Genomic DNA, 13,900 nt, shown 5'->3' on the forward strand with positions numbered 1-13,900 from the left:
TTTGGGGGGTGCCTGGGTGGCTTAGTCAGTTAAGTGTCTGCCTTTGGCTCAGATCATGATCCCGGGTCCTAGGATTGAGCCCTGTGTTGGGCTCCCTGCTCAGTGGGGAATCTGCTTATGGATTCTCTTGCCCCGTCTGCTCCACCCTCCTGCTCATGCTTTTTCTCTGTCTCAAATAAATAAATAAATCTGTTTGATTTGTCACATATGAAGGATACTAATTACTTTTTATAAATGTTTCTAGAATAGCTTAAAGCTAGTTTTGACACAGCACAGACTTCTACTTTGTAGTTCTAAGCCACTAGCCCACAGCATAATGTTCCTTAACACACTTTATATAAAGCCTTTGGTCTTGTTAGGTGTTTACTTTGTCATTTTTGGCGCTATATTTCACATTCTAGCAAGATTGAATTTCTTCTGGTTCTTCTCATACATGGTGCTGTTTCATATTTGTGCCTGTTTTACTTATGTTCTTCTTCATATTCCTTGTTAAAAACCAGTTTATCTTCTCTGCAGGCTGAGTTAGGCGGTTCTCTCACAATGCTCTGTATATTTGTCTCTTACTGCTCTTATCACATCGTAAGGATCAGGTCCTTTATCATACATGGACACAGACGCTCAAAAGATTTGTTTTTTTTTTTTTTTTTTTTTTTTAAGATCTTGGCCTGTAGGGTCAGGGCCATCCCTCAAGCAGCTGATCTAGTTGTTCCTGGAGATGGACATGCAGGAATGTAGTGAACATAAGACAGGTCTCCTAAGTGAGATAGTAGGCAAAGTTATACTTCCACAGAAGGTCTTTTACAGGGTCTTGAAGGTGGGCCAGAGTCCAGATGGAGACATTTCCACAGCCCATTGAGGAGCAGCACATAATCTGGTGGAGCTTCAGCAGAGAGGAATCATGACTCAAGGTGAATTGGGAAGAAAAGGAAAAACAGACACAGATTGTGAGAGGTCTAACATTCTAGTCTAAGGAATTTAAATAGTATCTTGTGGGCAGAGTAGGACTGTAGAATGTTTCTGAACAGGGAGTCAATCTGATCTGTTTTAGGATGATTACTTTTATGCTTTGTGTAGGGTGGTTTGAAAAGGAAGGAATGTGACAGCAGGGCACCCGTGAAGATACTTTATACTGTAAGCTACAGTGTTGAATATGGGATCAGAAAAGGAGTAGCCAGTAATTTTCAGACTCCGTGTTTTTTTCCGTACTGTCCATTCACCCTGGTATCACGTGTTATTCCAGCAGTGAGAGTCTATTCATCTTTTTTTTTTTAAATTTTTATTTATTTATGATAGTCACAGAGAGAGAGAGAGAGAGGCAGAGACATAGGCAGAGGGAGAAGCAGGCTCCATGCACCGGGAGCCCGATGTGGGATTCGATCCCGGGTCTCCAGGATCGCGCCCTGGGCCAAAGGCAGGCGCCAAACCGCTGCGCCACCCAGGGATCCCGAGTCTATTCATCTTTGAAGAGATGGTTTGTGTTACTTCTGTTTGTAATCCCTGGTTAATTCCCTCCAAAAGTGATTATTCGTGCCCCCTTCTGACTGTGTTTCATTTATTTCTTTTGTAACCTTTTTTATACTTTATGTATCTTACAGTAATTGTTTTAATCACCCTTGGAGTTATTAGTTGCTTTGTCCTAGGAACCTGTGTTGTTTTATGTGACCCATTCATTTAACACTTAACAAATTACATTGTTGTTTGATGGTTTTTCTGTTTATTTCAATAACTATTTCTTGGGTATCAAACCTCAAGGAAACCTTGGCGATCCCTATAATGTATGGTTAGATGTGTGAGTTCTTGAGGAGACCTTATTTTGATCTCTTACACCGAGCACAGCTGGCAATACATGTTAGACACCAATAGTTAGAGACATCAGTGCAATAGTATTGGTTAAAACCAGGTTTAAACCCTGGCTCTGCCACTGTAGCCTGGGTCCACTATAGAGAAGTTATTTAAGCCTGTCTGAGCCATAATTGTTTCATCTGTAATATAGGGAATTAGCATGGGCTGCCATAATAAAATACCAGAGACTGAGCAGCTTAAACAGCAGAAAGTTATTTCTCACAGTTCTGAAGAGTGGGAAGTCTGAGATCATGGTGCCGGCACGGTTGGGTTCTGGTGAGGACTCTCTTTTTGGCTTGTGGGCAGTACTTTCTTGTATCTTCACATGGTAGAGAGAGACAGATCAAGCTCTCTGGTATATCTCTTTATGGGCACTGATCCCATCATAAGGGTCCCCCCCTTATTACCTTATTTAAATGTAATTACCTACCAACGGGCCCTTCTCTAGACCCCATCACGTGGGGGAGTTGAGGCTTCCACATATGACTTTGGTTGTGGTGGTGAGGGGGACGTAAACTTCCCGTCCATAACACTGTCTTATATAGTGGTTGTTAGAATTAAGTAATTTATGGAAAGCATTTAGCACTGTGCCTCTAACATAGCAAGTGTTGTGTTTATTTAACCTCTTGTTATCATTATTTTGACTTGGCATAAATTTTACATGTGTAATGGTGGAAAGTTCAAAATGATCTGATGTTTTTGCTCTTCATTGATAGGGAACATGTGATAATATTAATTAAGAAGGGATGTGGGAAGAAGGGTGGGATTTCTGGCATGTGGGCAGAGATGCTGCTTTTACTCTACCTGCAGGGGAGAAGAAGGTAGATGAGATTGTCCAGTTTAGAGACGGAGCCTAACTATGCTAACAGTAGAAGGAAAGAGAACTTTCACATTCTATTCATGTGTGTGACCTTAAATGTACTTCCTGATTTGTTTATATTCAAATATTTCTTTTATTTTCTCTGATTTCATTGATAGATTGAGTTTTTTTTTGTGAGCCCAGGAAAACAGAAGTGCCTTTTAGATCTTTCTTCACAAATAATATTAAATTCATTTTCTGGATTTTAAAAAGTTGTATTTTAAACATTAGATTTGTTTTGATGTTTTAGAATTGGAGTGTAATCTATTCCTACTCGCTGGCTTTTGGATTTTGACTTTCTCCTCTCAAACTTAATGAATCAAAGACTTAATTTATGAGCCTTTCTAGAACTATTAAGAATCTCTAGGTCTTTCACTTTTGGCAATAATTGTCTCCACATTTACTTTATAGAGTCCTCTTTGGTGGAGCCCACAGGCGGAGAGGAAGCACAGGATTCGTAAGATGGCGGGCGGGTGAGTGACTGAGAATTTGGGCTGGAATTTGGAAAAAGTGGTAGTGATTGCCCCTTAATAACAGAAATAACACATGAAGTGTAAGTTTGGACATTACATTGTCTTGTGAGATCTGTAGACAATGTGATGGGCTTTTTCTTATGTAAATCTTACTAATAATTAGTATGGTGTAGTTATCATGCCATCTGTACTAAGATTTTATCAAAATTCACACTGTGACTCAGCACACAATTGACGGTTTGGAAAACGGCAAATAGTTGATCCGAGGGTATGTCATTTCTTTGGTGATAGTGGTCAAAAGTGCATCATTAAGATGCAGTTTGGGGCTTTTTGTTTTAATAATAAAAATTACACTCTTAATAAATACTATTTTAGTTGTAATTACCAGACAAATATGCTTCTGGAGCTACAGAAATCAAACTTGAAAGAAAGTAAGAAAACTTACAGGGAGGTGGTATGCAATTAATATTAAGATAAAATAATTATCAGGTGACGAACATTTTCATTCAGAAGAAAAATGATGTGTGCCCAAGATTAACTTTATTATTATATAGTATGTAACCTCAAAGCTGTGATTTCATATAACATAATCAGTATTGTAGCAGTGATACAAACAAAGGGAAAAAGTCAGTAAGTTGACATCAGAAAAGATATGGAGCCAGTAAAAGTGGAGCCATTAAAAAAGGGCTTATACATTTTACAAAATATAAAAATAACAAATTGGTTGTATTGGTTTACTGGTCAATTTATGAGTTTTCTAAGAATGTATGTAGTGGCACAGTTAGGTGAGACTGCATGTAATATATATAGGAAAAGCTTCATCTCTGGGACTTTTACTGCTTTTTCTTTTTCTTACTCCTTTAACTTCATTTGGGATCACCCTCCATAGGCCTCACCCTGTTTTATCACGGTTGAGGGGATGCCAGTACTTTTGGGCCTTGACAGGCTATCTTTGATAGATGAGTAGACACGGTTAATGGCAGGTATTTTACACTGAACTGGGGCTTTTGAAAATCCAAACAGAATTTCCTTAGGGTAAAACCTCAAACATTGGGCAGCCTCCGTGGCGCAGTGGTTTAGCGCCACCTGCGGCCCTGGGTGTGATCCTGGGGACCCGGAATCAGGTTCCACGTCGGGCTCCCTGCGTGGAGCCTGCTTCTCTCTCTGCCTGTGTCTCTGCCTCTCCTTCGCTCTCTCTGAATAAATAAATAAATCTTTAAAAAAAAAAAAAACCTCAAACATTGACATCTGTTGGGGGAGGCCTGTCAACATGCTGATGTGTGGGTGTCTGGGCTAGGCCCCCATTGACCATTTGATCTCAATGGTGAGATGGGCATTCTTACCTTTTACAGAAGAGCACCTGCAAGAGGCACAGGGAGATGAAATAACCTTTCTAAGGAGGTCACAGTGGAAGCACATCTCAAGATCAGGACTTCCAGACTCCAAAGCTTTTACCTTCGCTTCCAGGCCAGCCTTTAATAGTCATTGTTGTCTTCTTTTTACCCAAACCTCTGTGGTGGACATACAGCATCTCACCCTCAGGGATTTCTTTCCTTGGTTCTATAGAGATGAGTTCCCAGGTCCTGTGTAAATCACCATACAGACCCTGCGACTTGTGGTCCATTAGTAAAAGAGATGGCCAACAACTGCAACATTGAGTTCTAAACATACTCAGGTTTATTTTTTAGCAGATTGGCCAACCCCGATCCTTGTACTTGAGTAAGGAAATATGGATGAGTTACGTGAGAATCGTGATGTTTGGGAATGATCACAGTAAGAACTGATGAATTTGTTGTTCTTAACATTTTTGAACAGTTGTGTTCACTATCACAAACAGTTTGAAAATATTCATTCAGCAAAGAGCTATCAAGTGCATACTGTGTGCCGGGCAATGTTAGATTCTTCACTGAACCCAACACTTGAAAACACCTGGTTCTGGCCTCGGTGGGGTGGTAATTTAGAAGGGAGACAAATAAGGGAGGTCCCTACTAGCACACACTATCCTCATATGATAATGTGGGTGCACAGAAGAAGTGGGGGCACTCTGGAAGGAATAGCTAGCTGCTCAGGGGGACTCATGGAGGAGTTCAGGGAAGAGAGTGTCGTTTCACTGAAGTTGGAATATGTCCTCACCTACAAGAAGCTGTCTAGTTAGCTTACACATACTGTGTGTGGAGCACTTGCGCCCACAGCGGTTCCCTCATGTGGACACGTAACTGCAGCAGTGAAGCTTGAATGCTTAGCCTCTTCCCTTTCCCCCAGTTATCCATGGTCATGTATCTTCTTTTTCTCCCCATATCTTTTTGAAAGCTTGTCTTAGAGCTAGCTGTTCACTTGTTACCCCTTACGTTTCTGCTTTCCACTCTTAGATTTCTCTGGTTTTTGGAAGCAAGCAGATAAGTTTCTGGGTGGTCAAGCAAAATCAGATTAATGTTGATTACCAATAAAATAAAGAAATAAATCTTTAAAACAAATGTCAATTGTCTATTTCTTCATTCTTTGCAACACTGTGGTGCGTGAAGGGTCACAGTGGTGGTGGGAAATGAAGAGATGAGGGTAATGGAGGCGACCAGGCACCTGGTCACTTTATCATTTTGACTGTGGCATAAATGATTTCCTTCCATTTAGAATTAACCTCAGGACTGAAAGTGTGACTAGCTGTGTTCTTGAGCCGAAAATGTAATGGGAGGACAGTTGTCTGGAGGGGAACATTGTATTCAGTGGTGTATTATTTTCTGGCCCATTTTGGTTGTAAGGCTATTTGGTGAATTACCCTTATGAAGGGTTCCCCTTTGATTAAGTATTCTCGTGCACAGTTGTCTATCATGTAGTTTTCAGAGGCACACTGGCAGATGTCAAAGCAATTTGGTGTACTTGAGAAGCTGCATGACATTGTGGAAAGAGCCCTGCACCAGAAGTTAGGAGAGATGAATTTTGGATCTACCTCAGTCTCTTGTTCTTTGCCTTTGAGTTAGTCAACTTTTTTAGGTCTTAGTTTTTTGCTTTGTAAATGATGGGCTTAGGATAATGCTCTCTGAGGTATTACTTGGCTCAAAACTTTCATCCTTTCATTATTTCTTTAACTATAAAATCTTTTGTTGAGTGCCTCCCACATTTTGTGCTGTGAAAAGCAGACATGGAGGATGTAGGCCCTATTGGTGATGGAAGAAAATTGAGAGTCCAGAAATATACCCATACATCTGTGGGCAATTGATTTTTGACTGGGGTGGCAAGACCATTCAGGGGGGAAGAATAGTTTTCAACAAATGGTACTGGGACAACTGGATTTCCACATGTGCCAGAATGAATTTTGAACCCCTACCTCACATTATATATGTAAAAAATAACTGAAAATGGACTTAAACATGAGAACTAAAACTATGTATCTCTTAGAAGAAAATGGGTAAATCTTTGTGACCTTCAGTTAGGTGATAGTTTTTTAGATTTGACATCAAAAGCACAAGCAACCAATGAAAAGCTGATAAATTGGAATTCATCAAAATTAAAACCTTTTCTGGGTCAAAGGACACTGTTAAGAAAGTGAAAAGATGACCCACAGAATGGGAAAAAGTATCCGTAACTTATATATCTAATAAAGGTCGAGGTACCCAGAATATATCAAGATTTTTTTCTAACTCAATTGTAAAAGATGACAAATAAAAATGGGCAGAATCCGAATTGACATTTCTCCAGAGAAAATATACAAATGGCCAATAATACATGAAGAGATATGTTCGGTGTTATTAGCCATCAGAGAAATGGAAATCAAAATCTCATGAGATACCACTTTACACTCGTAGGATGTCTATAATTAAAAAGATCATTGAAAGTATTGGTGAGGTTACAGAGATGGGGTCCCTCAGACAGGCTGCTGGGATTGTGACCTGGTGAAGCTGCTTTGGAAAGCAGTTTGGCAGTTCCTAAAAACCTTACACATGGAGTTGCCAGTAGTTCCACAGCTAGAGAATTGAGTGTATATATCCAAGAGAATCGAAATCCTGTGTTTCCATAAAATCTTGTGTATGAATGTTCATAGTAGCGTTTTTCATAATAGCCCCAAAGTGAAAGTCATCCAAATGTCCAGTAACTGATATGTGGATAAACAAAATATGATGTAATCCATAAAATGGAGTATCACTCATCCAGAAAAGGAATGAAGAAGTACTGTTACATGCTCCAAAGTGGATGTACCTTGAAAACTTTCTGCTAAGTGGAAAAAGTTAGACAAAAGATCGCATATTGTATGATTCCACTTACATAAAATGTCCGGGATAGGCAAATCCAGAGGTGGACAGCAGTGTAGAGGTTGCCAGGAGCTGAGAGGAGGCGTGGATGGGGAGAGACTGCCGATGGATTCGGTGTTTCTTTCTAGGGTGATGAAAAGTTCTGGAATTAGTGGTGATGGTTGCACAACCTCTGAACAACCTGAAACCCACGATTTTTATACTTTAAAATGTGATTTTTGTGATATATGAAGTAGATCTCAATAAGATTTTTTAGAAGACGTGGCCCTTTCCTTCTTGGTGCTACAGTGAACTGTTTCTGTAATAGGGATAAGGGTTCCATGGGAGGATATGGTGTGATATTGTCTCCCAGTATGTTTAGCTGGGGTCAGACTCCTGAAATAAGTAATGTGGTGACCTGAAGGATGAATTGGAATTATTCAGGTGAAAAAACATCTAGTAACAGAAATGAGGAAGAATATGTGAGAATTAACAGCTTCCAGCCAGTGTCAGCTGTAACAGATATCAGCTCCTACCTCTGTCACTGTGTAAGACTGTCGGAGACCTTTTGCCTTAAGTAATTTAATTTTACCCCATAATGTTTATTATGAGATATATGTATGTATGTATATATCTCACCTTCTTGGGAAAAACATAGCATTTATATTTCATGATTTGACTGTAAAATTTTAGTCTTATGACATTTTATAATTTACAATGTTCATGAAACCAAAGCTAGCTTCTAGAATTTGCTTAATGCTTATTTTCTTCTATTTATATGTTTGATAAGTTCAGTTTATAGAAATTCTACTGTTTTCATTCCTTTTGACACTTTGAGGTTAATTTCTGATCCTCGTAAGCATGATTTACTGTTGAGTTAGAATAAATACAAATATTTATTTTTGTTTTCTTTTAGGTAATAAGCTGTCTTTTATAAAATTTTCAAACATGTACAACAGAGAGAACAGTATAATCAAAACACCATATAATTAATACCAACTGTACATCTACTTACTCCTTTACCTCTTGGATTATTTGGAAGCAAATCTCAAATGTCACATTGTTTCATACAGATCTTTCATTTATCTCTAAATGATAAAAAAAGAAACATATTATTGAGTATTTTTTAACTTGGAAATTTTTTCTTATGAAAACAAATTTGAAAAGTGAATCTGTTACTGGAAATTGTTACTGTTACTCTTACACAATTTTAAAAATTTGTTTTTATATTTGCATCTTCTAATAATATTAGATGTGTTTATAAAATAATAAATTGCTGTTACAAAAATATGGTTCACATATTGGTCCTTATGTTCCTCTTAGTGATTCACTAGGACTTAGGCCTGATAAAACTATTCTCTAAAGCTAGTCATTACCTGTGTTTACCATAGTCAGTGGCCTTCACCATTTGGGCTTCTAGGAGCATTTGTATCATGTAATATCATTTACTACCCACTACTTATTGGACACAACATCTCTCTTGGCTTCCTTGACATCTGACTTTCTTAGTTCATCCCTGTGTCAGAGCACTCTTTCATTGACACATTTTCTTTTGATACTCACAGAATGTTATTATATCTCATCCTTACTCTGTTCTTGAGCCTCTTCCAACCTCTCTGCGAACTCTTAGTTCTGCTCTCATGACTGTATGGTATATTAACTGTGTTAGTGAATCCACAATATTTGTTACCAGTGAATGAAAGAACCTCTTTTTCATGTTCTAGTTGAATATTTATTTTTATTTTTTAAAGAAGATTTTATTTATTTATTTATTTGAGAGAAAGGAAGAGAGAGAGAGTGTGTGTGTGTGGAGAGGAACAAAGGGAGAGGGACAAGCAGACTCCCCACTGAGCAATAGAGCCAGATGCAGGGCTCCATCCCAAGACCCTGAGATCATGACCTGTGTCAAAACCAAGAGTCAGTTGCTTAACCAGCCAAGCCACACAGGTGCCTCTCTTTGAAGATTTTGAAATTTCCCATGGATATCTCAATGTCTTCATGAATTTAGATCTTCAAAACTGAGCCCATCTTTTTTTTTTTTTGTTTTGTTAACACTTATTCCCCTGATCTTTACTGACAAATTGCTAGGTTTCTTCAAATCGCTGGGCTGGAAATGTTTCTATCTTCCACTTCCTTTAGTTTCCTCTGTACATGCTATTATCTTGTCCTAGTAATTCTTCCTTCAAAAGATGTAAGCTATTTGCATTTTTAAATTATTATTATGGACCTTTTTTTTTTTTCCATTTAGGAAACTTCCTAACTACTTTTAGGTTAGCCAAGTGCTCTTCTCTATGACTCTCTAAGCCTCATGCATTATCTAGTCCAGATGATCTATGTACATGTCTCTCCCTCATTAGAAATCAAGCTCTTCAGGACTAAGATGGGATTTCATTATGCTCACATTGTGGCACATGAGGCACTGTGATATTTATTAAAGGCTAATTGATTTGACTTGAACTTCTAATCTCTTTACCTGCATTTCTGCAATATCTACCTAAGGTCTTATCTTTTCCCTTGCAGTGCGTCCTATGTAAAGTAGTCTGAAACCTTTGAGTGTCTAAGAAAGCAATAAAATATCAGTGTAAGTCAGCCTTGTAAATTTCCATCACAGAACTTATTGCAGTCTAAAATTATTATTTATTTTCTTTTTAATTATGGGTTTTTCCACCCCTGGAAAAACCCTCTGTGATGGTACAAACCCATATCAGTCTTTTACATTTTTGTGTCCTGTAATATAACCTTATATATGGTAAGACCCTAATAAATATCTATTGAATGTGAATGGGTACTCTCCCCTCCACCCCAGTAGAGAGTAGTGCACTTATACATAATACAGATAGTTTCACAGCAGTTATAAACCTCAGTCTTTGAATCTTTTGTTTTATTGTTATCAGAATGGTCTTTCTTTTTTTAATCTTTTATTTAAATTAAATTTAGTTAACATATAGTGTGTTGCAGAATAATCTTTCTAAAATGGTACTTTTATTAGTGAAAAGTCCCTTTAAACTCCTGGGCCAGACTTAAGATAGGTTCTGAGAATACAAACATAAATAAGAATGTCATTTCTGGGGATCCCTGGGTGGCGCAGCGGTTTAGTGCCTGCCTTTGGCCCAGGGCGCGATCCTGGAGACCTGGGATCGAATCCCATGTCGGGCTCCCGGTGCATGGAGCCTGCTTCTCCCTCTGCCTGTGTCTCTGCCCCCCCCCCCCGCCGTGACTATCATAAATAAATTTAAAAAAAATTAAAAAAAAAGAATGTCATTTCTGCTTTTTATGGAATATAGGAGTAAAGAGGTAGACATACTTAAGCCTCCTTGAGGAGGAGGTCAAGGAAAGCTTCCTAAAGGACATCTGATATCTCTCAAGTTTTTCTCCAGCTCAATAATTACATAGTCAGCGGGTGGCATTCTCCTTTGCAGGAGGCTGGAGCCTGGGGCCCTGCAAAGAGAAGAGTGAGAGCTACCAGCAGGTGTTCCTGGCAGTTCCAGCAGGTTCCAGTGGCCGCCCTCCTTCTGATTAAGCTGGACAGTTCCTTCAACCTAAAGAGTAACTTGAGAATGGAAATCTAGTTCTTTACTAGATAGAGATGATTGTTAGATTACCCCTTGTTTTGTTAGTTTAGATAACTGAAGGAGAATCCACTAGTGTCTTCCATGGCTTTACTGAAGCTACTGCAAGCTTTTGTTGTTTGTGGTTTATTGGATTTTTGTTGGGTTAAGGGAATCAGGAGATGTTAGCACTTGGCACTACTGAAGTACTGTTTACTCACCAGACTCCTTTCTACCTCTTATTTACAAATTTACTACGTTTATTTTCCCTTTCATTCCCATTAGATTGTAAGCTCTGTGAGAGCAGGATCTTGTCTGTTGTGTCATTCATCACTCAACAGATACTTAATGAATGAATACTTAGGAAGTGGTTGGTAGCCTTGACAGAGTAGTTTAAATAGTGGAGATGGGGCAGCCTGGGTGGCTCAGCTGTTTAGCGCTGCCTTCAGCCCAAGCTGTGATCCTGGAGACCCGGGATCAAGTCCCACGTCGGGCTCCCTGCATGGAGCCTGCTTCTCCCTCTGCCTGTGTCTCTGCCTCTCTCTCTGTGTCTCTCATGAGTAAATTAAAAAAAAAAAAAAAGTCTTAAAAACAATAGTGGAGATGGAAGCAGGTTTATATGGTTGAGGATAACCTCAGCTGGTAATTTGAAATCAAACAGAACTCTTCTTGCCCCTCTTAAAAAGTTTGGTAAAGAGAATATTCATGAAAATTGTCTGCTTGGTTACTTTTGTTTCTTTTTTACTGATGATAGCATGTAAAATCTCTTTCAAATGAACATGTCCTCTTATGTATCTTTCTTTTAATTTATATTAGTTTTATAATTATAGAATTTTATTACTGTAAGTTCTCTGATCTCAGTTCTTACGACGTTTTAGATATCTGGAGAAAATGAAAATTTTAAGTGTTCTTTGACCTAAATGCAGCTGTGAAGTGATGTATCAGTAAATGGTTCTGGACGTTCTATTAACTTTATTTTGAAAAATTAACGTAGTAAATGTGCACCACAAGTAAATGTATGTGTAAATGACTTTACATTATTCAAAATTCTAGAACTAGACATCTGTCTAATGAATGCTGTTCTAAATGTTGCTAAATCATTAATAGTAATTAAAAGGTTAAATATAAGCTGAAGAAAGCTTTGAATTTTGAAATGTTTGCAATAACTAGAAATCTGACTGATGCAGACGTTTTTGTCAAAGTTGAAAAAGTTAGAACTAATTAATTTCTTGGGAGACATATGATGAATTGTAGGTGTGATAACATATTTGAGTAACATATGGTAGTAATGGGGCACCTTTCTAATGACAGAGCAGCCAGTTAAATATAGACTTTTTTGGTGTTTTTCTTTTATTACCGTTCTTTGTTACAGTGTATTTTTAAACCAATCTTATTTTCTAGAGGTCAGTGCTCAGGATTTAATGCTTTATATTTAAATGTTAACATGAATATGTAATTCTATTCTAAGTTGGCATAAATTTTAGTGAAAGGTTTTCTTAAAACTGTAGCCAATAATTTTTTTCTCTCAACAGGCACACGCTGCTTATCTGACTAATAAGTAAACTCCCTGTTTGGGGAAGCATAGTCTCAGTGTATATGTTGTTTAACTCCAATTGCCCTTGAATGAGGGCCAAGAAAAAAAATGTTAGATAGTTACGTTTGGCGGGTAGCACATACAGGCACTTATTTTAAACATTTATCTGTACTTTTCTTTCAGGAGGATTCACTGTTTGCATTTTGACTAATTTCCTTCCTTCTTTCCACTTTTACTTTCTGAATATTGCTTGATTATGACAACAGATTAAAAAGAAATCAACCATTCTGTTATTTACAGCATCTAACACAATTGATAGAGGAGATCTGGAGTTAAGAATTTTGCAAATAGAGGCAATTTTAGGTAATGATGTACAGTTTTCATTTTTTAAAAGTTGAGTTTGTACTACAGTTGAAAGGATTGTAATCAGGTGTCTTAAGTTGATGGTTTTGTAACTGTCCTTCAGAGCGGTCCACAGTGAAATGAGAGCTCATGATGACAGTGCTTCTGTTGTGCTGCAGAGCCAGCCACTGGAGGGTGTTCAAGGTAACGCCTCCCCGTCTTAATATTGTGCCGAGGACATAGATGGAGTGGAAAAGGTAGTGAAGGCTGTGCGTTTCCAGATCTTTTGACATTAAAGCAAAAGCCATATTTATGTCTAAAAGGTAATAAACTGGAACAGAATTTAATTTTAAATCTTAAGGGAAAGAGGTATGTAAATTCTAGAATGATTAAGGAGATAATTTTAACACTCTTCTGGCCTCTACTCCAGATGCTGTGGTTTGGGATATACTTACTTTAAAAATTGCCATGCAGCTAGGGGGTGTAGCTTCTCTAGAAACCTTCCAAATTGATTTACTAAACTTTTTTGATATCATCATAATTGTCTTCATTTACATTTAAGTATTCTATGAAGAATTTTGGTATGGGCATCTGTTCTATGAATTCTTTCTTGTTCTAAATCTGTTGTGAAACTTTTCTTGTTAATTGGTGTGCTTTTAGCCAATGGGAATAATGACATATATCCCTGAGGGGACTGCTAGAATATTTTGTCCTAGGTAGGCTTTGACCTCAAGCCTTAAGGTAGATAATGAAGGTGAACTTGCAAGTAATTCACTGGAAAGCACTAGCTGTTCAGTCATTTAATGAAATGTATAAAATCTGTGAATACTCAGTTTTAAAGGTAGCAAAGTTCCTTGAAATACAGCTTACCAGTATAAAAAATGAGTAGGGATTTATTCTGGGAGTAATAAACTTTAAATAATTTAATTGATGTGATTGTTATAATGATTAGACTCTCCAGAAACAAAATGCTGGTGGGTAGGCTGTTTATTTACTATTTAAAACTTATAGGAGTTTTAGATAGAGTAAAATGATGATTTATAAGTTGATTGGTTTTATTAATTATCAACAATAACAAA

The 13,900-nt window shown here is 37.8% G+C and overlaps 1 protein-coding gene across 9 annotated transcripts in view; it reads left to right on the forward strand.

The window, feature by feature from the left end:
• The window catches only part of AKT3 (AKT serine/threonine kinase 3), a 308,393-nt gene that overhangs the window by 59,124 nt on the left and 235,369 nt on the right, over nucleotides 1-13,900 (forward strand). For 5 of the 9 annotated variants that reach the window (XM_072830383.1, XM_072830372.1, XM_072830374.1 and 2 more), the window contains exon 2: nucleotides 3,113-3,174. The exons of the other annotated variants lie outside the window; for them this stretch is intronic. Coding sequence is in view for 4 of the 5 variants with exons in the window: in XM_072830372.1 (XP_072686473.1) it covers nucleotides 3,113-3,174 (62 nt within the window). In the remaining variant the exon portion in view is untranslated. The remainder of the gene's footprint in view (nucleotides 1-3,112; nucleotides 3,175-13,900) is intronic. 9 annotated transcript variants of the gene reach the window in all.

This window comes from Canis lupus, chromosome 6, assembly GCF_048164855.1.
Source record: "Canis lupus baileyi chromosome 6, mCanLup2.hap1, whole genome shotgun sequence".
NCBI lineage: Eukaryota > Metazoa > Chordata > Mammalia > Carnivora > Canidae > Canis > Canis lupus.